Source organism: Gobio gobio (assembly GCF_949357685.1).
Source record: "Gobio gobio genome assembly, chromosome: 23".
Lineage (NCBI taxonomy): Eukaryota > Metazoa > Chordata > Actinopteri > Cypriniformes > Gobionidae > Gobio > Gobio gobio.
The window spans coordinates 2,622,921-2,645,420 of record NC_137119.1 but is presented as its reverse complement, the minus strand read 5'-3'; the positions used below and the strand labels follow the sequence as shown (position 1 = coordinate 2,645,420).

At 46.1% G+C, this 22,500-nt stretch overlaps 1 protein-coding gene across 1 annotated transcript in view; it reads right to left on the bottom strand.

Annotated features, from left to right (window-relative positions):
- Positions 1-3,770: 3,770 nt before the first annotated feature.
- Positions 3,771-22,500, bottom strand: part of hecw1a (HECT, C2 and WW domain containing E3 ubiquitin protein ligase 1a) — a gene marked incomplete at both ends in the record, with an annotated part of 155,103 nt that continues 136,373 nt past the window's right edge. The window contains 6 exons of the mRNA XM_079805563.1: positions 3,771-3,882; positions 4,713-4,911; positions 10,867-10,981; positions 11,604-11,750; positions 15,816-15,945; positions 17,634-17,732. Of these exons, the coding sequence (XP_079661689.1) occupies positions 3,771-3,882; positions 4,713-4,911; positions 10,867-10,981; positions 11,604-11,750; positions 15,816-15,945; positions 17,634-17,732 (802 nt within the window). The remainder of the gene's footprint in view (positions 3,883-4,712; positions 4,912-10,866; positions 10,982-11,603; positions 11,751-15,815; positions 15,946-17,633; positions 17,733-22,500) is intronic.

Sequence of the window (22,500 nt, the reverse complement as noted above, 5' to 3'; positions counted from 1 at the left end):
ACTGCACATTCACACCAGACACGACTTGCGTGAATAAATCACACTATTCGCGTGCAGTTGGATGCTTGAACATTTTGAGTTTACTCGCTTCATTGGCGCGTGACATTTAATTCACAATAGACGTGAGTTTGTGTCATGGGCGGCTCGTCTCGTTGTGAAATGGCTGACATGGATTGTTTTAAAATACGGTGAATAAGCTCAATGTGCCGGCTTTAGCTAGCTTGTAGTCTCAATATGTATATGTATAGCCAGTGATGGGAATAACGGCGTTATAGATAAACAGCGTTACTAACGGAATTATTTTATAATTTAACATATTTAATATTGGGGGCATCCAAGTTATTGGACATATTTAAAAAGTAACACAGTAGTTACTTTCCCTGGTAATTAGTTACTTTTATAATGATGTAACAGTTACTATTTGTGAGAAGTAACTAGTAACTATAACTAATTACTTTTTTAAAGTAACCTGCCCAACACTATGTAGAGCTCAAATTGAGTAAAGAGCGTTTTTTACAACTCTCCAGACTGTCCGACCTCCTCACTCACTTTCTTTCAAGCAAGATCCTTTTTATTCCGGTGTCTATAGAGTATGAAGATGTATCGCACAGCTCCGGGTATCCACATATGATTTTCTCCTCATTGTTGTCACTACTAGAGCAAGCTCCTGATTGGTCAACGCGGCGCGAATATCCGCCTTACGCGCATCAAAAGCCCGAAACACTCAATTCGATGACTATCCTTTCAGAAACGCCCTGTCTCGTTCTACATGTTTTCTCTTCTTCTTGAGTCTCTCCATCATTGTCAGACTCCGGTTTGTCATTTGCGCAAATCGCGCCGCAGAATGTCTATTCGCGTCTTTGCATTGATATAAAGGGGTGATGAATTGAGAAATCAACTTTCCCTTGAGCCTTTGGTATATGAAAGTTCATCGTGATATAAGAATATCCTGTTCGTCTCAGAGCTGAAAACGTCCTTGTTAGTCAATGAAAAGCAGTGTTGGGGAAACGCATTACAAGTAACTTGAGTTACGTAATAATATTACTTTTTCCAAGTAACTAGTAAAGTAACGCATTACTTTTCACATTTACAACAAAATATCTGAGTTACTTTTTCAAAAAAGTAACACAAGTTACTTTTTCACATTAATTTGACTGACAGCTCTCCTGCCCCCATGTTGAGAAAAATCGAGAGTAAGTGCAGAGGTGTGTGTGTGTGTGTGTGTGAACATCATGGTTATTGTAGTTCTAGACTAAATGTGAGCATTTATTTATCTCACTTGCACAATAAAGATTCTGTACTCCTCAAAATGAATAAAATCAGTCAAATGCAAAATCAGAGAACTATGCAAACCTCCAATAGTTAAATGTTAAATAAAACAACTATTTGTATGCATTTAATCTATCTTTATATTTAATTTACCAATGTCTTGCTGCTGACCTTTGATGATGAAAATTACTAGATTTTTTGTTTTTATTGGTAAAACTTTTTTCTCCTGCATCCTATTCTCCATTATTTACGCATTATTTACATTTTGGTATGAAGAGGTCTTTACCGATGCACAAAAATATAACTTTTTTGTTATAAAAAAAACAAAAACATGCCCAAAACCAAGAAAAAGTAACGCAAAAGTAACGTAATGCATTACTGTTCTTAAAAAGTAACTAAGTAACTCAATTAGTTTAAGGGAGTAACGCAATATTGTAATGCATTACTTTTTAAAGTAACTTTCCCCAACACTGCTGAAAAGCTTTTATAGACACCAGGCCCAGAAAACGAGAAAAATCCTGGAATGTTTTCATCAAAAAACTTTTTCACTGGAGAAAGGAAGACATGAATATCTGGGATGAGATGGGGGTGAGGAAATCCTCATTTAGAGAGTTGGCCCGCACAGACAGAAAGTTCTGATTAGCTTAGTGTCACTAATTTGGTTACACAATAAAGTCGCTTACATCACGGTCAAGTGAGTGCCCATGTGTGCTTCCTACTTACAGCTTTACAGTGAGTGAGCAGAATCCTTCTTTAATGACGTCTGGCATATATTCTCCTCTACTCTGCAGTGTGTGTGCAAAAACATGTTTAGGGATTATAGAGTTCAGACGATGGTAAGAGCATGAAACTTGTTTGGTCAGTGGCTGTGTTCGGAATAGCATACTAGAATTACACCGCATCTGTATGCCTACATACAATACACAGATGCAATGCACCCTACATATCTACAGCACACTGTGTGGAGTTTTGTATCCCATAATGCAATGCGCAAGTCCTGAAAAAAACGTTTAATTTTCTCACATTTAACTATTTCTGATATGATAACACATGCTAAATTAGTAAGCATGCAGCGTAATGTGTGAGAACATTGCATATTACTGCGCTTTGAAGTGTTAATATGTTGCATATTGTGTAATGTTACTACAGTATGAAGTATAATGTGCAGTATTTCATAAGCAATATGGGTTACGCTTTATTTTAGGTGTCATTGTCACTGTGTAAAGTACTGAGTAACATTAAAGGACACCTCTTTTCACAAGATGTAATATAAATATGGTGTCTCCAGAATGTGTGTGTGAAGTTTCAGCTCAAAATACCCTCAGATTATTTATTATATCTTGCCCCTGTTTGGGTGTGTGTCCCTTTAAATGCAAATTAACTGCTGCTCCCCGCCCCCTTCCAGAAGAGGGCGGAGCCTTTACAGGAGCTTCAGATACTCCATCAACAACAAAACAGGCCAATCTCACTCAGACTAATGTCAGAAATGAGCAGTTGTGGAGCAGCCGTACATGTTTGAGCCGGAGTCACACAGACCAGAGACTCAGGAAGAGCTCCACACTTTACACTGAACGCTTAGTGGATCACACACACACACACACACACTCATGTTTGTTTTTGTGAAATGTGAGGACATTCCATAGGCGTAATGGTTTTTATACCGTACAAACCGTATTTTCTATCCCCTTACACTGACCCTAAACCTAGCCCTCACAGGAGACTGTGCAGTTCACTTTCTGTGAAAAAAAACTCTGTATGATTTATAAGCATTTTGAAAAGTGAGGACATGGGGAACGTCCTCATATTTCACCCTCTTTTTGTAATACCTATGTCATTATACACATTTGTGTCCTGATATTTCACAAAAACATGCCCACACACACACACACACACACACACACACACACACACACACACACACACACACACACACACACACACACACAGAGACGAGAGATTCAGGAAGAGCTGCACACACTGAACGCTTAGTGGATTATTTATGTGACTCTAGTTGTTGTGTACGCTGATTTAACTCATGGACTAGCATGAGCCATCATGTTCATCTATGTCATGTTCATCTATGTCATGTTCATGTTTGTTTTAGGGTTAGTTGCATGTAATTATGAATAATTTACTGTTGTTTACATCTGTAACAAGGACACTGTAAAATAAAGTGCTACCGCCAATATGTTAGTATTCCATTTCAAACACAACCAGGCACTGAGAATCCCAGTTCACCACATGTTAAGGGAATAGCCAATCAGAACGGAGACGCACTGATGCCTGACCAATAGAATGACGAGGAGGATGTGAGTCAGGCTTTCACTATTGCATACATGTGGCTTTCAACCCGCAAATACAGAAAAGTCCTACGCATCTTATACTTCAGAGCAGAAACATGCTATTCCAAGGTCATTTGAAACAAAACGCCCAGGTTTTAAAAAAATCTCTAAAAAGTCAGAAAATGTATTTACAGCAATAAAAAAAAAAAATTCTGGACTTCACTCCAGACCAAAGGTGCTGGTCTCCTCCACAGCGGTCAGGAGCTTCTCATACAGCATCGTGTATGATGGATATGGAGGCAAATCCAGCCGGTTGAAGCATGTGTGAGCCCTGCCGGAGACAAAGAGGTCAAAGGTCAAAGGTCAAGAGGGAGAGTCCATCCTGGCCTCTGAGTAAACAGTAGACATAAGCATAAGCTGCCTTTCTGTGAAGCAAAGCATGCGAAATTCTGAATCTGAGTGAGGCATGTGTATCCGCTCCATCACAGCGCCTTTATTTAGCTCTGGCTGACGCTGTACATTTAGCTGAATTGAAATCGGCCTATGTAATGTCATTTATAATATAATTAACAAACAAGAAATATGAACAAAGCCGTTTTCTTCAGATTAGGCATAATATTAATAGTAATGAATGTGCACTCTAAAAAATTGGTCAAAACAACCCAATTGCTGGGTTAGTCCATATTCAACCCAACTTGGGTTATTTTTAACCCAGCATTTTTTAGAGTGTAAGCATTAAATGACTAGGTTGTAAATAGTTTTAAAAGAAGTATAGTACAGTCAGTGTGCACTTTATTATGCTGCTCGCTTGTTGATACTGTGTGCAATAGTGTCATTATTTTATTTATGCTTAAATATTTATTTTCAGAATTTATTTTCACCACTGAACTCTGAACTTTTCTTGTTCTACCTCACCTGTTTTTACTATTTGTTAAATATTGTTTTTTTTTAGTTCAATAAATGTTCCTTTTTTAAATTGTAAATTTTAAATTGTTATCATCCTGATCATTTTGTCATTTTTATGTTGTAAATTGAGGGAGCAAAAGCAATATCGGCTTCAAATATCGGCTCAAGTAAATCGGCAGCCCGTATCGGCATCGATCCCCAATTTGGACCCAGAAATGGAGATGCATGTAACAGTCAGTCTCTCGTGCAGTGTACCTTGGCAGAGACGTGACCTTTCCCCACTTCTCGATGCAGAAGCGGCGCAGGCCGTTGCTCCCGCGCAGCGCGGCGAAGCCTTCGTAGGGGACGCTGGAAGTGCCCGTCACGAACTGGAGCAGACGCAACCTCTGCTCATTATTGAAGCGCTCCACCGCCGCCCAGAACCAACGCATCACAATGTGCCCATCATGGTAACCTGGAGGATGATAGAGATACCAGTGAAGTTAAAGGTGAAGTATGTCGTTTTGCAACTAGGCATGTGCCGGTATCAAATTTTCATGTTGCGATTAATTGCTGAAGCTTTTATCGCGGTATACGGTATTATCACGATAATGAAATTTGTTGCAAAAAAAAGTGTTGTCATACTATAACAGGTTTAATAACTTTCTAATAACAAAAGAACCAAACATTTAAATATAATAAAGCAATACACAAAAATGTATAAAGTAATACAATAGGTAACACTTTACACCAAGGTCTCACTAGTTAAAGGGTTAGTTCACAGGGCTTGAGAAGGCATGTCTCATCAGGTAAAGGTAGGCTACTTCCAATAACAGGTCTAACATATTAGGGATACTTTTAGCTGTGTTGTTATATGTCATGAGTAACAACTGAGTAACTAATACTCTGTCTCGCTTATAATAAACCCACCCAATGTATCTGCATCAGGCGCATCTAAGTCAATTTTGCATCAGTGCAATCACTGATTGTTGCATCACAATGCCTGTTCGATTTGACGTGTTCATGTTTAATCTTTGAAGCTGCAAAAATGTAAAACTGAATGCAGTGAAATACAGTTTGCACTTCTGTAACTGAAGCTGTCTTTTTTCATGTAATGCGTCAGTCATGGTCCCTCACTGGGTAAACAACCTCTAGCTCCACCTCCCACAGTAGCCACGCCCCAAACGCTCCGCCTGCTACAGTAGCCACGCCCCAAACTCTCCGCCTGCTACAGTAGCCACGCCCCAAACTCTCCACCTGCTGCAGTAGCCACACCCCACTCTCTCCACCTGCTACAGTAGCCACGCCCCAAACTCTCCGCCTGCTACAGTAGCCACGCCCCAAACTCTCCACCTGCTGCAGTAGCCACACCCCACTCTCTCCACCTGCTACAGTAGCCACGCCCCAAACTCTCCGCCTGCTGCAGTAGCCACGCCCCAAACTCTCCACCTGCTGCAGTAGCCACGCCCCAAACTCTCCGCCTGCTACAGTAGCCACGCCCCAAACTCTCCGCCTGCTACAGTAGCCACGCCCCAAACTCTCCACCTGCTGCAGTAGCCACACCCCACTCTCTCCACCTGCTACAGTAGCCACGCCCCAAACTCTCCGCCTGCTACAGTAGCCACGCCCCAAACTCTCCGCCTGCTAGAGTAGCCACGCCCCAAACTCTCCGCCTGCTACAGTAGCCACGCCCCAAACTCTCCGCCTGCTACAGTAGCCACGCCCCAAACTCTCCGCCTGCTAGAGTAGCCACACCCCAAACTCTCCACCTGCTGCAGTAGCCACACCCCACTCTCTCCACCTGCTGCAGTAGCCACACCCCACTCTCTCCACCTGCTACAGTAGCCACGCCCCAAACTCTCCGCCTGCTACAGTAGCCACGCCCCAAACTCTCCGCCTGCTAGAGTAGCCACGCCCCAAACTCTCCGCCTGCTACAGTAGCCACGCCCCAAACTCTCCGCCTGCTACAGTAGCCACGCCCCAAACTCTCCGCCTGCTAGAGTAGCCACGCCCCAAACTCTCCACCTGCTGCAGTAGCCACACCCCACTCTCTCCACCTGCTACAGTAGCCACGCCCCAAACTCTCCGCCTGCTAGAGTAGCCACGCCCCAATCTCTCCACCTGCTACAGTAGCCACACCCCAAACTCTCTGCCTGCTACAGTAGCCACGTCCCAAACTCTCCGCCTGCTACAGTAGCCACACCCCACTCTCTCCACCTGCTACAGTAGCCACACCCCAAACTCTCCGCCTGCTACAGTAGCCACGCCCCAAACTCTCCGCCTGCTACAGTAGCCACGCCCCAAACTCTCTGCCTGCTACAGTAGCCACACCCCAAACTCTCCGCCTGCTACAGCAGCCACACCCCAAACTCTCTGCCTGCTACAGTAGCCACGCCCCAAACTCTCTGCCTGCTACAGTAGCCACACCCCAAACTCTCCGCCTGCTACAGTAGCCACGCCCCAAACTCTCTGCCTGCTACAGTAGCCACACCCCAAACTCTCTGCCTGGTACAGTAGCCACACCCCAAACTCTCCGCCTGCTACAGTAGCCACACCCGAAACTCTCTGCCTGCTACAGTAGCCACACACCAAACTCTCTGCCTGCTACAGTAGCCACGCCCCAAACTCTCTGCCTGCTACAGTAGCCACACCCCAAACTCTCTGCCTGCTACAGTAGCCACGCCCCAAACTCTCTGCCTGCTACAGTAGCCACACACCAAACTCTCTGCCTGCTACAGTAGCCACGCCCCAAACTCTCTGCCTGCTACAGTAGCCACACCCCAAACTCTCCGCCTGCTACAGTAGCCACGCCCCAAACTCTCTGCCTGCTACAGTAGCCACACCCCAAACTCTCCGCTTGCTACAGTAGCCACGCCCCAAACTCTCTGCCTGCTACAGTAGCCACGCCCCAAACTCTCCGCTTGCTACAGTAGCCACGCCCCAAACTCTCCGCTTGCTACAGTAGCCACACCCCAAACTCTCCACTTGCTACAGTAGCCACACCCCAAACTCTCTGCCTGCTACAGTAGCCACACCCCAAACTCTCCGCTTGCTACAGTAGCCACGCCCCGAACTCTCCTCTTGCTACAGTAGCCACGCACCAAACTCTCCGCCTGCTACTGCTACAGTAGCCACGCCCCGAACTCTCCGCCTGCTACAGAAGCCACGCCCCAAACTCTCCGCCTGCTACAGTAGCCATGCCCCGAACTCTCCGCCTGCTACAGAAGCCACACCCCAAACTCTCTGCTTGCTACAGTAGCCACACCCCAAACTCTCCGCCTGCTACAGTAGCCCCACCCCAATCTCTCCGCCTGCTACAGAAGCCACGCCCCAAACTCTCCGCCTGCTACAGTAGCCATGCCCCGAACTCTCCGCCTGCTACAGAAGCCACACCCCAAACTCTCTGCTTGCTACAGTAGCCATGCCCCAAACTCTCCGCCTGCTACAGAAGCCACGCCCCAAACTCTCCGCCTGCTACAGTAGCCATGCCCCGAACTCTCCGCCTGCTACAGAAGCCACACCCCAAACTCTCCGCCTGCTACTGCTACAGTAGCCACGCCCCGAACTCTCCGCCTGTTACAGAAGCCACGCCCCAAACTCTCCGCCTGCTACTGCTACAGTAGCCACGCCCCGAACTCTCCGCCTGCTACAGTAGCCACGCCCCAAACTCTCCGCCTGCTACTGCTACAGTAGCCACGCCCCAAACTCTCCGCCTGCTACTGCTACAGAAGCCACGCCCCAAACTCTCTGCCTGCTACAGTAGCCACTCCCCAAACTCTCCACCTGCTACAGTAGCCACACCCCAAACTCTCCGCCTGCTACTGCTACAGAAGCCACGCCCCAAACTCTCTGCCTGCTACAGTAGCCACACCCCAAACTCTACGCTTGCTACAGTAGCCATGCCCCAAACTCTACGCTTGCTACAGTAGCCACGCCCCAAACTCTCCGCTTGCTACAGTAGCCACACCCCAAACTCTACGCTTGCTACAGTAGCCACGCCCCAAACTCTCCGCTTGCTACAGTAGCCACGCCCCGAACTCTCCGCCTGCTACAGAAGCCACGCCCCAAACTCTCCGCCTGCTACAGAAGCCACGCCCCAAACTCTCCGCCTGCTACAGTAGCCATGCCCCGAACTCTCCGCCTGCTACAGAAGCCACACCCCAAACTCATATTATTGGTTGAGCTGAAAAGAGATTGATGGATCTGACTGCTCTCAATGCCTGGGGGCTCAATGTTTACACTTTTAGGGGGGCTTTCATAACATACTAATAGTAGTCAATGAACAATAAACTGGGTTAAGAGAATGTATTTTAACAAAAATATCTTGCATATATAAACACCAATATGTGGATGTCCAGTGCACTATAAAGCTTTGTCCAAAATCTAGTAGTTAGCTGTCTACTCTATGGGGCGATTTCGGACACAGCCCTAGTGATCCTGAAGACCTTGTGTAGCTGGTACAGGGCTGTTTAATTAATGCTGGAGCTATTATTAGCATGAGCTAACAATGGCACTCTAAAAAAGCATTATTATAAATAGCACACACAAATATTGGGCAAAGTAGTCGTTGTGTGAGCTTTCTCAATATCGAATGAATGTAGTCATTCATAGTCTTGGACAATTTTGTCTTTGCTGAGCTTGCATTCTGGGAACACCTTCTCCATAAAGAAAATAACTCAGAATTTGGTTGAAACAATCCTCTTTAAACGAGGTAAAGTATAAGAAGAAAAGAGAACGTGTCCCACTAAAGAGGCCCTTCAGGGTCTCCATCTGAATGTGCATAGAAAGCTGTGCAGGAAAAGTCAACAGAGTTTCAAGTGAGGTCATCTCGACACTGTGAAACCACAACACCGCAGGGTCATATGAAATTCTACAGAGCTCACCCGTTATGCTTTCAATGTCAACAGCTCCGTTCTAAGTAATGAACTGCAATCTAAACAGATGGCATACTTGTTTTGGCATTTGCGGTGGGGTAAAATACTATTGACCCTCCGTAGTAATTCACAGCAGAGGACCTGAAAAACAAGCGAAACCCCTTCACATGGAACAAAACCTGAGCAATCAAGCGTCTAATCACTAATGAGGACCATGTTAATATTTTTCTCCAGTAATTAATGATTTATGGGTAGTTTTGAACACTTTTGGAGATACACTCACCTAAAGGATTATTAGGAACACACACTAATACTGTGTTTGACCCCCTTTCGCCTTCAGAACTGCCTTAATTCTACGTGGCATTGATTCAACAAGGTGCTGAAAGCATTCTTTAGAAATGTTGGCCCATATTGATAGGAGAGCATCTTGCAGATGATGGAGATTTGTGGGATGCACATCCAGGGCACGAAGCTCCCGTTCCACCACATCCCAAAGATGCTCTATTGGGTTGAGATCTGGTGACTGTGGGGCCATTTTAGTTCAGTGAACTCATTGTCATGTTCAAGAAACCAGTTTGAAATGATTGGAGCTTTGTGACGGAGCATTATCCTGCTGGAAGTAGCCATCAGAGGATGGGGACATGGTGCTCATAAAGGGATGGACATGGGCAGAAACAATGCTCAGGTAGGCCGTGGCATTTAAACCATGCCCAATTGGCACTAAGGGGCCTAAAGTGTGCCAAGAAAACATCCCCCACACCATTACACCACCACCACCAGCCTGCACAGTGGTAACAAGGCATGATGGATCCATGTTCTCATTCTGTTTACGCCAAATTCTGACTCTACCATCTGAATGTCTCAACAGAAATCCAGACTCATCAGACCAGGCAACATTTTTCCAGTCTTCAACTGTCCAATTTTGGTGAGCTTGTGCAAATTGTAGCCTCTTATTCCTATTTGTAGTGGAGATGAGTGGTACCCGGTGGGGTCTTCTGCTGTTGGAGCCCATCCGCCTCAAGGTTGTGTGTGTTGTGGCTTCACAAATGCTTTGCTGCAGACCTCGGTTGTAACGAGTGGTTATTTCAGTCAAAGTTGCTCTTCTATCAGCTTGAATCAGTCGCCCATTCTCCTCTGACCTCTAGCATCAACAAGGCATTTTCTCCCACAGGACTGCCGCATACTGGATGTTTTTCCCTTTTCACACCATTCTTTGTAAACCCTAGAAATGGTTGTGCGTGAAAATCCCAGTAACTGAGCAGATTGTGAAATACTCAGACCGGCCCGTCTGGCACCAACAACCATGCCACGCTCAAAATTGCTTAAATCCCCTTTCTTTCCCATTCCGACATTCAGTGTGGAGTTCAGGAGATTGTCTTGACCAGGACCACACCCCTAAATGCATTGAAGCAACTGCCATGTGATTGGTTGATTAATGAGAAATTGAACAGGTGTTCCTAATAATCCTTTAGGTGAGTGTATATGGACAATATTACCAACTGTTGACAGTAGTTCCCATGTCATTTTGTGAATTTGTAAAGCCACAGTAGGCTCACCTCCTCTATATTCAGTGTTGGATCTCCAGTCGTTCAAATCGATCTCGGCCGTTCCTGCAATGACCAACTCCAGCTCACGAGCATCGAACACTGAAACCAGACGGGAGTCTACAACCTGCATTGATAAAAGGAACATCTGACATTCAAAGCATCTGAATATGTTTAGCAAATAATTGTTTCACTTAAAGGGTTAGTTCATCCAAAAATGTAAATTCTGTCATTAATGACTGAGCCTCATGTGGTTGGACACCCGTCAGACCTCCGTTCATCTTCAGACACAAATGAAGATATTTTAGTGTAAATCTGATGCTCTGAAAGGCCTCCATTGGCACAATGCACTTTACACTCTCACTGATTCATAACACTTCGAAGCTTCATGATGCCTTGTTTTGAAATCGTCATCACTATATAAGTCGTTATTTAGGGTTTTTTTGCGCACAAAAACTATTCTCGCCGATTCATAAAGTTATTTGAGAACCACTGTAGTGAGATGGACTTTGTAACGACGTCTTTAGTGTCTTTTAAGGGTCTTGAGAGTGTAAAGTGCATTGAGCCAATGGAGGCCTTTCAGAGCATCAGATTTACACTAAAATATCTTCATTTGTGTCTGAAGATGAACGGAGGTCTGACGGGTGTCCAACCACATGAGGCTCAGTCATTAATGACAGAATTTTCATTTTTGGGTGAACTAACCCTTTAACCTTTGTCTAGATTGGCTACTGTTCAAGCTGGCGTACCTCATAGAAACCTCTTACAAGGGCTTCGGTCTGCTGCATGACCCCCCTCTCCACCCTCCATCTCGCCATGCGCTCGATGTATTCCTTCTTGTTCTTCTCCGTTACTTGGATGTTGGAGCCCCCCGACTTCAGTTCCCTCTCTGTCACCTGTCACAATGACGTAAAAAAGTTTTGCTGCAGCAGAAATAATGTATATAATTCAAAGTATTAGCGACATGGCAGGTTTAAAAGCATGGATGCGTGGCTACTGTAGCAGGCAGAGGGATTGGGGTGTGGCTATTGTAGCAGGCGGAGGGATTGGGGCGTGGCTACTGTAGCAGGCAGAGGGATTGGGGTGTGGCTACTGTAGCAGGCAGAGGGATTGGGGCGTGGCTACTGTAGCAGGTGGAGGGATTGGGGTGTGGCTACTGTAGCAGGCGGAGGGATTGGGGTGTGGCTACTGTAGCAGGCGGAGGGATTGGGGCGTGGCTACTGTAGCAGGCGAAGGGATTGGGGTGTGGCTACTGTAGCAGGCGGAGGGATTGGGGTGTGGCTACTGTAGCAGGCGGAGGGATTGGGGTGTGGCTATTGTAGCAGGTGGAGAGATTGAGGCGTGGCTACTGTAGCAGGCGGAGGGATTGGGGTGTGGCTACTGTAGCAGGCGAAGGGATTGGGATGTGGCTACTGTAGCAGGCGGAGGGATTGGGGTGTGGCTATTGTAGCAAGTGGAGAGATTGGGGTGTGGCTACTGTAGCAGGCGGAGGGATTGGGGCGTGGCTATTGTAGCAGGTGGAGAGATTGGGGCGTGGCTACTGTAGCAGGCGGAGGGATTGGGGTGTGGCTATTGTAGCAGGTGGAGAGATTGGGGTGTGGCTACTGTAGCAGGCGGAGGGATTGGGGTGTGGCTATTGTAGCAAGTGGAGAGATTGGGGTGTGGCTACTGTAGCAGGCGGAGGGATTGGGGCGTGGCTATTGTAGCAGGTGGAGAGATTGGGGCGTGGCTACTGTAGCAGGCGGAGGGATTGGGGTGTGGCTATTGTAGCAGGTGGAGAGATTGGGGTGTGGCTACTGTAGCAGGCGGAGGGATTGGGGTGTGGCTATTGTAGCAAGTGGAGAGATTGGGGTGTGGCTACTGTAGCAGGCGGAGGGATTGGGGTGTGGCTATTGTAGCAGGTGGAGAGATTGGGGCGTGGCTACTGTAGCAGGCGGAGGGATTGGGGTGTGGCTATTGTAGCAGGTGGAGAGATTGGGGTGTGGCTACTGTAGCAGGCGGAGGGATTGGGGTGTGGCTATTGTAGCAAGTGGAGAGATTGGGGTGTGGCTACTGTAGCAGGCGGACGGATTGGGGCGTGGCTATTGTAGCAGGTGGAGAGATTGGGGCGTGGCTACTCTAGCAGGCGGAGGGATTTGGGTGTGGCTACTGTAGCAGGCGGAGGGATTGGGGCGTGGCTACTGTAGCAGGCGAAGGGATTGGGGTGTGGCTATTGTAGCAGGTGGAGAGATTGGGGCGTGGCTACTCTAGCAGGCGGAGGGATTTGGGTGTGGCTACTGTAGCAGGCGGAGGGATTGGGGCGTGGCTACTGTAGCAGGCGAAGGGATTGGGGTGTGGCTATTGTAGCAGGCGGAGGGATTGGGGCGTGGCTACTGTAGCAGGTGGAGAGATTGGGGCGTGGCTACTGTAGCAGGTGGAGAGATTGGGGCGTGGCTACTGTAGCAGGCGAAGGGATTGGGGTGTGGCTATTGTAGCAGGTGGAGAGATTGGGGCGTGGCTACTGTAGCAGGCGGAGGGATTGGGGCGTGGCTACTGTAGCAGGCGGAGGGATTGGGGCGTGGCTACTGTAGCAGGCGAAGGGATTGGGGTGTGGCTATTGTAGCAGGCGGAGGGATTGGCGCGTGGCTACTGTAGCAGGTGGAGAGATTGGGGCGTGGCTACTGTAGCAGGCAGAGAGATTGGGGCGTGGCTACTGTAGCAGGCGGAGGGATTGGGGTGTGGCTATTGTAGCAGGTGGAGAGATTGGGGCGTGGCTACTGTAGCAGGCGGAGGGATTGGGGTGTGGCTACTGTAGCAGGCGAAGGGATTGGGGTGTGGCTACTGTAGCAGGCGGAGGGATTGGGGTGTGGTTATTGTAGCAGGTGGAGAGATTGGGGCGTGGCTACTGTAGCAGGCGGAGGGATTGGGGTGTGGCTACTGTAGCAGGCGAAGGGATTGGGGTGTGGCTACTGTAGCAGGCGGAGGGATTGGGGTGTGGTTATTGTAGCAGGTGGAGAGATTGGGGCGTGGCTACTGTAGCAGGCGGAGGGATTGGGGTGTGGCTATTGTAGCAGGTGGAGAGATTGGGGTGTGGCTACTGTAGCAGGCGGAGGGATTGGGGTGTGGCTACTGTAGCAGGCGAAGGGATTGGGGTGTGGCTACTGTAGCAGGCGGAGGGATTGGGGTGTGGCTACTGTAGCAGGCGGAGGGATTGGGGTGTGGCTATTGTAGCAGGTGGAGAGATTGGGGTGTGGCTACTGTAGCAGGCGGAGGGATTGGGGTGTGGCTATTGTAGCAAGTGGAGAGATTGGGGTGTGGCTACTGTAGCAGGCGGAGGGATTGGGGTGTGGCTATTGTAGCAGGTGGAGAGATTGGGGTGTGGCTATTGTAGCAAGTGGAGGGATTGGGGTGTGGCTACTGTAGCAGGCGGAGGGATTGGGGTGTGGCTACTGTAGCAGGCGGAGGGATTGGGGTGTGGCTATTGTAGCAGGCGGAGGGATTGGGGTGTGGCTACTGTAGCAGGCGGAGGGATTGGGGTGTGGCTATTGTAGCAAGTGGAGAGATTGGGGTGTGGCTATTGTAGCAGGCGGAGGGATTGGGGCGTGGCTACTGTAGCAGGCGAAGGGATTGGGGCGTGGCTACTGTAGCAGGCGGAGGGATTGGGGCGTGGCTACTGTAGCAGGCGAAGGGATTGGGGCGTGGCTACTGTAGCAGGCGGAGAGATTGGGGCGTGGCTACTGTAGCAGGCGGAGGGATTGGGGTGTGGCTATTGTAGCAGGTGGAGAGATTGGGGCGTGGCTACTGTAGCAGGCAGAGGGATTGGGGTGTGGCTACTGTAGCAGGCGAAGGGATTGGGGTGTGGCTACTGTAGCAGGCGGAGGGATTGGGGTGTGGCTATTGTAGCAGGTGGAGAGATTGGGGCGTGGCTACTGTAGCAGGCGGAGGGATTGGGGTGTGGCTATTGTAGCAGGTGGAGAGATTGGGGTGTGGCTACTGTAGCAGGCGGAGGGATTGGGGTGTGGCTATTGTATCAAGTGGGAGATTGGGGTGTGGCTACTGTAGCAGGCGGAGGGATTGGGGTGTGGCTATTGTAGCAGGTGGAGAGTTTGGGGCGTGGCTACTGTAGCAGGCAGAGGGATTGGGGTGTGGCTACTGTAGCAGGTGAAGGGATTGGGGCGTGGCTACTGTAGCAGGTGGAGGGATTGGGGCGTGGCTATTGTAGCAGGTGGAGAGTTTGGGGCGTGGCTACTGTAGCAGGTGGAGGGATTGGGGTGTGGCTACTGTAGCAGGCGAAGGGATTGGGGCGTGGCTACTGTAGCAGGTGGAGGGATTGGGGCGTGGCTACTGTAGCAGGCAGAGGGATTGGGGTGTGGCTATTGTAGCAGGTGGAGAGTTTGGGGCGTGGCTACTGTAGCAGGTGGAGGGATTGGGGTGTGGCTACTGTAGCAGGCGAAGGGATTGGGGCGTGGCTACTGTAGCAGGTGGAGGGATTGGGGCGTGGCTACTGTAGCAGGTGGAGGGATTGGGGCGTGGCTACTGTAGCAGGTGGAGGGATTGGGGCGTGGCTACTGTAGCAGGTGGAGAGTTTGGGGTGTGGCTACTGTAGCAGGCAGAGGGATTGGGGTGTGGCTACTGTAGCAGGCGAAGGGATTGGGGCGTGGCTACTGTAGCAAGACCAGATACTGATTGTTTCTGGTCCTGGAGCCCCCATCGGGGTTGAGAAACACTGGTGTAAACTGTGTGGTTTGGTTTGCTTTTGGTGACCCCGACGTAACTTTAGTACAATGTGGGAAACTGGTAACCAGGTTTGGTTTGCTGTAGGTAATGGAGAAGCCTGAGAGCGAGACTCAACCCTCAAGTTCCTTCAGTACTGATCAATGACCATTATCACTGCAGGCATTTTGGTAAGACACATGAAAAACCTGCTGCTTCAAAAACCTACAACCTACAAAAACCTACAAAAAGCCTGAATTATCCAGCACCTGTCCAAAGACCTCCTCGTTGACTGTAAACGTTAGATCCAGGATGTCAGTGATATCGTTGTCCTTCATCCATTGTAAGCTCTGGTGGAACTCCTCATCCAGGTATTCCAAATCAGTCAAATCTGTCACTCTACGGACCATAAAACAGACATCCAATCAAACGGCATCACTCTAAACTCTGCTGAAGGCTGGAACACATGACATGGCCCAGATTTACAGTCTGGACGAGTTGAGGCTAGTTACCTAAAAAAAAATCAGAGCCAGTCTACAGATTTAAACTGATATATTTCTAGGGCTACCCCCTAATAAATAATTCAAATGTCTCATTGCTATTTTTTCTGACACATTCATAACCATTACTTTTACCTGTGCCGGCAAGCTTGGGTTCATATTTTGTGCATGTTTCTGTGTGAGTGTGTTGTGTTCATAATGACCTTAAAGCGTTAGTTCACCCAAAAATGTAAATTCTGTCATTAATGACTGAGCCTCATGTGGTTGGACACCCGTCAGACCTCCGTTCATCTTCAGACACAAATTAAGATATTTTAGTGTAAATCTGATGCTCTGAAAGGCCTCCATTGGCTCAATGCACTTTACACTCTCAAGACCCTTAAAAGACACTAAAGACGTCGTTACAAAGTCCATCTCACTACAGCGGCTCTACAATAACTTTATGAAGAGACGAGAATAGTTTTTGTGTGCAAAAAAACCCTAAATAACGACTTATATAGTGATGACGATTTCAAAACACGGCATCATGAAGCTTCGAAGCGTTATGAATCAGTGAGTCGATTCAGCGGTTTGGAGCGTTATGAATCAGTGAGTCGATTCAGCGGTTTGGAGCGTTATGAATCAGTGAGTCGATTCAGCGGTTTGGAGCGTTAAGAATCAGTGAGTCGATTCAGCGGTTTGGAGCGTTATGAATCAGTGAGTCGAATCAGCAGTTTGGAGCGTTAAGAATCAGTGAGTCAATTCAGCGGTTCGGAGCGTTAAGAATCAGTGAGTCGATTCAGCGGTTTGGAGCGTTAAGAATCAGTGAGTCGATTCAGCGGTTCGGAGCGTTATGAATCAGTGAGTCGAATCAGCGGTTTGGAGCGTTAAGAATCAATGAGTCGATTCAGCGGTTTGGAGCGTTAAGAATCAGTGAGTCGATTCAGCGGTTCCGAGGGTTATGAATCAGCGACTCGATTCAGCGGTTAGGAGCGTTATGAATCAGCGAGTCGATTCAGCGGTTTGGCGCGTTATGAATCAGCGAGTCGATTCAGTGGTTTGGAGCGTTTTGAATCAGTGAGTCGATTCAGCGGTTTGGATCGCCAAAGTCACGTGATTTCAGTAGCTTGGCGGTTTGTGATCATGAATCGACTCACTGATTCATAACGCTTTGAAGCTTCATTATGCTGTGTTTTGAAATCGGTCATCACTATATAAGTCGTTATTTAGGGTTTTTTTGCGCACAAAAACTATTCTCGTCTCTTCATAAAGTTATTGTAGAGCCGCTGTAGTGAGATGGACTTTGTATCGACGTCTTTAGTGTCTTTTAAGGGTCTTGAGAGTGTAAAGTTGAGCCAATGGAGGCCTTTCAGAGCATCAGATTTACACTAAAATATCTTCATTTGTGTCTGAAGATGAACGGAGGTCTGACGGGTGTCCAACCACATGAGGGTCAGTCATTAATGACAGATTTTTGGGTGAACTAACTCTTTAAGGTCAGTTAGTGTATGATGGCCAGTTTTCCCTCTGTAACCATTTATAAAGTCAGCAATCTGTTCAGAAGTCGTGTAGTGTATTCCAGCCGTTATAATGTCCCCAGAGACTCACAGTCTGAGCAGGGCCTTGTAGAACGGCCGGGTGAAGAACGCATCCAACAGATACTGGTGGATCAGAGCCAGACCCAGAATACGGCCACTGAAACGGAACCTGTGAGGGTCCAGAAAAACATGTGTTCATATCATAATGTTCTGTCCATGCTCTGTTATAATACAATCCCAGCCTTCACCTTGTGGATAGAGCTAAAGTCAGACACCGTGACTCGAGCCAACTTTTAAATTCAATTAAATGTGTGTATTTGAACACTGACACCAGTGGTAATTTCGTTGATGAATAATTTTCGTCATAATTTTCGTCAACAACCTTTTTTCACTGACGAAAACGAGACGATAACTAAATAAAAACTAGTGTTGGATGACAAAAACTATGACGAAAATCAACTGTCATTTTCATCAACAAATAAAAACGAGACGAAAATGTTTATGAACTAATGCTGAGGGATAATGACTTTACTTTACCATGTTTATATAGTAATATGTTTTAGACGGTTGTAACAACGCATATTTTATCTCCTGAACTTGAATGAGCTCCTGCAACTGCAATAGTGGTGCAGACATTTCAAAATAAGAGTCCTTGTGTATTTCAAGCTTGTTTGTAATTAAAAGTCACGCATTATATATTCGATGATTACACAATAAACTTTAATTTAATTCCCAATTAATAATTTTAATCCCATTCAATATATTTGACACATTCAATAAAGTATCAGGTTATAATAGTTCACTAAAACCATTAAAAAAAACTTTTATTACTTGAAATTAAATAAATGTTAACTGAAATAAAAATAAAAAATAAACTTATTTGAAGCTTTAGCTTAACCTGATATGGCCTACTAACTAAAACAGAAATACAAAGTTATAAAAACTTTTAAAAAACAAACAAAAAGTGAATTGAGCTCTTTCGTGTATTTTTAATGTCAAAAACAAAATGATGTCAAAATGTCAGTTCAAGTGACAGTCGGTTATGTGACGCTTAAATGCTTAAAGTATTACAATTGAACTAAACTCATTCGATTTTAGGAGACTAAAACTAGACTAAAACTAAAAACAATTCATGTGACTAAAATATGACTAAAACTAAATGGCATTTGCTGTCAAAATGAACACTGCCTGACACTCACCAGACGTGTCCTTAGCTTGGATAAAGTTCAAGGCAAACTTTGGGAATTTGTCTTTGTGTTTAGTTTCCTAACGCTATAATTTACTCAACTAGAGGGCCGTTTTCCCTGTCAGTCAGAATCCCGAAATGAGAGACGAAAACAAAGACGTAGTGTGACCGCTTCTCCACGGCTTTCTCTCCAGCCGACCAGAAGGCAAGCGATCCCTCAACCACAGGCCACATCAACCCCAGAACCACAGAGCTGAACTTCAAAAACATTCTGCAGAAATTAGCAGAGGTGGACAGTAACAAAGTACATTTACTTGAGTTCTGTACTTAAAGGGTTAGTTCACCCAAAAATGAAAATTCTGTCATTAATGACTGACCCTCATGTGGTTGGACACCCGTCAGACCTCCGTTCATCTTCAGACACAAATGAAGATATTTTAGTGTAAATCTGATGCTCTGAAAGGCCTCCATTGGCTCAATGCACTTTACACTCTCAAGACCCTTAAAAGGCACTAAAGACGTCGATACAAAGTCCATCTCACTACAGTGGTTCTACAATAACTTTATGAAGAGACGAGAATAGTTTTTGTCCAAACTGCTGAATCGACTCACTGATTCATAACGCTCCAAACCGCTGAATCGACTAACTGATTCATAACGCTCCAAACCGCTGAATCGACTCACTGATTCATACGCTCCAAACCGCTGAATCGACTCACTGATTCATACGCTCCAAACCGCTGAATCGACTCACTGATTCATAACGCTCCAAACCGCTGAATCGACTCACTGATTCATAACGCTCCAAACCGCTGAATCGACTCACTGATTCATAACGCTCCAAACCGCTGAATCGACTCACTGATTCATAACGCTTCGAAGCTTCATGATGCCGTGTTTTGAAATCGTTATCACTATATAAGTCGTTATTTAGGGTTTTTTTGCGCACAGAAACTATTCTCGTCTCTTCATAAAGTTATTGTAGAGCCGCTGTAGTGAGATGGACTTTGTAACAACGTCTTTAGTGTCTTTTAAGGGTCTTGAGAGTGTAAAGTTGAGCCAATGGAGGCCTTTCAGAGCATCAGATTTACACTAAAATATCTTCATTTGTGTCTGAAGATGAACGGAGCTCTGACGGGTGTCCAACCACATGAGGCTCAGTCATTAATGACAGAATTTTCATTTTTGGGTGAACTAACCGTTTAAGTACACTTTTTGAGTATCTGTACTTTACTGAAGTATTATTTTTTAGGGGAACTTTTACTTTAACTTCACTACATCTGAAAGACAAATATCGTACTTTTTATTCCACTACATTTCTATCAAGGTCCTCAAAGTCGAAAGTCGTTTCAATAGCAGCTTTTAAAGTCAGTGGATGATTTTTTTTCTTCTTTAAAAGTTATTTTGTAAAATGTAAATGTCTGGGAGAAAGAGAAGCGTAGACATATGGATGAATCATGAAAAAGCTGATGAAAGAGCTCAGTTCAGTCTGTTTTTTTGTGCCTCAGAGCTCGAGCACTGAATAGAGCTTTCTTTTGAGTTTTTTTCGCACTTAAACAGACCAATACACACAAAATGTCCAAATTTTCATTTTGGAAAGAATTCACGTAAACAAAGTTGATTATGTCTTAAGTGAATGTAAACAGTTGGGGGAATATCGGATGTGTATCAGTGTGTAGGATTTGTGCATTCTGCCTTAAAGTGACAGCAGCTTTGTAAGAAGCTTTGTAACTTTTAAGTATTTAAATTAGTTCAAGGTGGTCGTATGGAGCATCACTGACTGGCGTAAACCACCATGGCATAGCAACAATAATAAAATAATGCATCGACATAAAAAAGGAAATTTACTTTTGATACTTAAGTACTTTTAAAAGCAAGTTCTTCTGTACTTTTACTTAAAGGAACACTCCACTTTTTTTGAAAATAGGCTCATTTGACAAGTCCCCTAGAGTTAAATAGTTAAGTTTTACCGTTTTTGAATCCATTCAGCCGATCTTTGTATCTGGCGGTTTTAGCATAGCTTAGCATTTATCATTGATTCTGATCAGTCCATTAGCATCTCATTCAAAAAATGACCAAAGACACTTTCAATATTTTTCCTATTTAAAACTTGACTCTTCTACAGTTACATCGTGTGCTAAGACCAACTGAAAATGAAAAGTTGTGATTTTCTACACCTATATGGCTAGAACTACTTTCTCATTCCTGCGTAATAGTCGCGGATCTTCGCGGCCGTACCATGGCAATGATATTACAGCGTCTGAAAGTAGCCCAGCTAGGGAACTTTCAATGTGACGGCACTAAGTTTGTGTAGTTGCAGAGAAAGTTTCAGGCTTGCAGTCGACAAATTGTGTTGTGGATTTAGCTGTGATTAGCCATGGTTCTGTGTGTTGTGGATTTAGCTGTGATTAGCCATGGTTCTGTGTGTTGTGGCTTTAGCTGTGATTAGCCATGGTTCTGTGTGTTGTGGCTTTAGCTGTGATTAGCCATGGTTCTGTGTGTTGTGGCTTTAGCTGTGATTAGCCATGGTTCTGTGTGTTGTGGCTTTAGCTGTGATTAGCCATGGTTCTGTGTGTTGTGGCTTTAGCTGTGATTGGCCATGGTTCTGTGTGTTGTGGATTTAGCTGTGATTAGCCATGGTTCTGTGTGTTGTGGCTTTAGCTGTGATTAGCCATGGTTCTGTGTGTTGTGGCTTTAGCTGTGATTAGCCATGGTTCTGTGTGTTGTGGCTTTAGCTGTGATTAGCCATGGTTCTGTGTGTTGTGGCTTTAGCTGTGATTAGCCATGGTTCTGTGTGTTGTGGATTTAGCTGTGATTAGCCATGGTTCTGTGTGTTGTGGCTTTAGCTGTGATTAGCCATGGTTCTGTGTGTTGTGGCTTTAGCTGTGATTAGCCATGGTTCTGTGTGTTGTGGCTTTAGCTGTGATTAGCCATGGTTCTGTGTGTTGTGGATTTAGCTGTGATTGGCCATGGTTCTGTGTGTTGTGGCTTTAGCTGTGATTGGCCATGGTTCTGTGTGTTGTGGCTTTAGTTGTGATTGGCCATGGTTCTGTGTGTTGTGGCTTTAGCTGTGATTGGCCATGGTTCTGTGTGTTGTGCATTTAGCTGTGATTGGCCATGGTTCTGTGTGTTGTGGATTTAGCTGTGATTGGCCATGGTTCTGTGTGTTGTGGATTTAGCTGTGATTGGCCATGGTTCTGTGTGTTGTGGATTTAGCTGTGATTAGCCATGGTTCTGTGTGTTGTGGATTTAGCTGTGATTAGCCATGGTTCTGTGTGTTGTGGCTTTAGCTGTGATTAGCCATGGTTCTGTGTGTTGTGGCTTTAGCTGTGATTGGCCATGGTTCTGTGTGTTGTGGATTTAGCTGTGATTGGCCATGGTTCTGTGTGTTGTGGCTTTAGCTGTGATTAGCCATGGTTCTGTGTGTTGTGGCTTTAGCTGTGATTGGCCATGGTTCTGTGTGTTGTGGATTTAGCTGTGATTGGCCATGGTTCTGTGTGTTGTGGATTTAGCTGTGATTGGCCATGGTTCTGTGTGTTGTGGCTTTAGCTGTGATTGGCCATGGTTCTGTGTGTTGTGGCTTTAGTTGTGATTAGCCATGGTTCTGTGTGTTGTGCATTTAGCTGTGATTGGCCATGGTTCTGTGTGTTGTGGATTTAGCTGTGATTGGCCATGGTTCTGTGTGTTGTGGCTTTAGCTGTGATTGGCCATGGTTCTGTGTGTTGTGGATTTAGCTGTGATTGGCCATGGT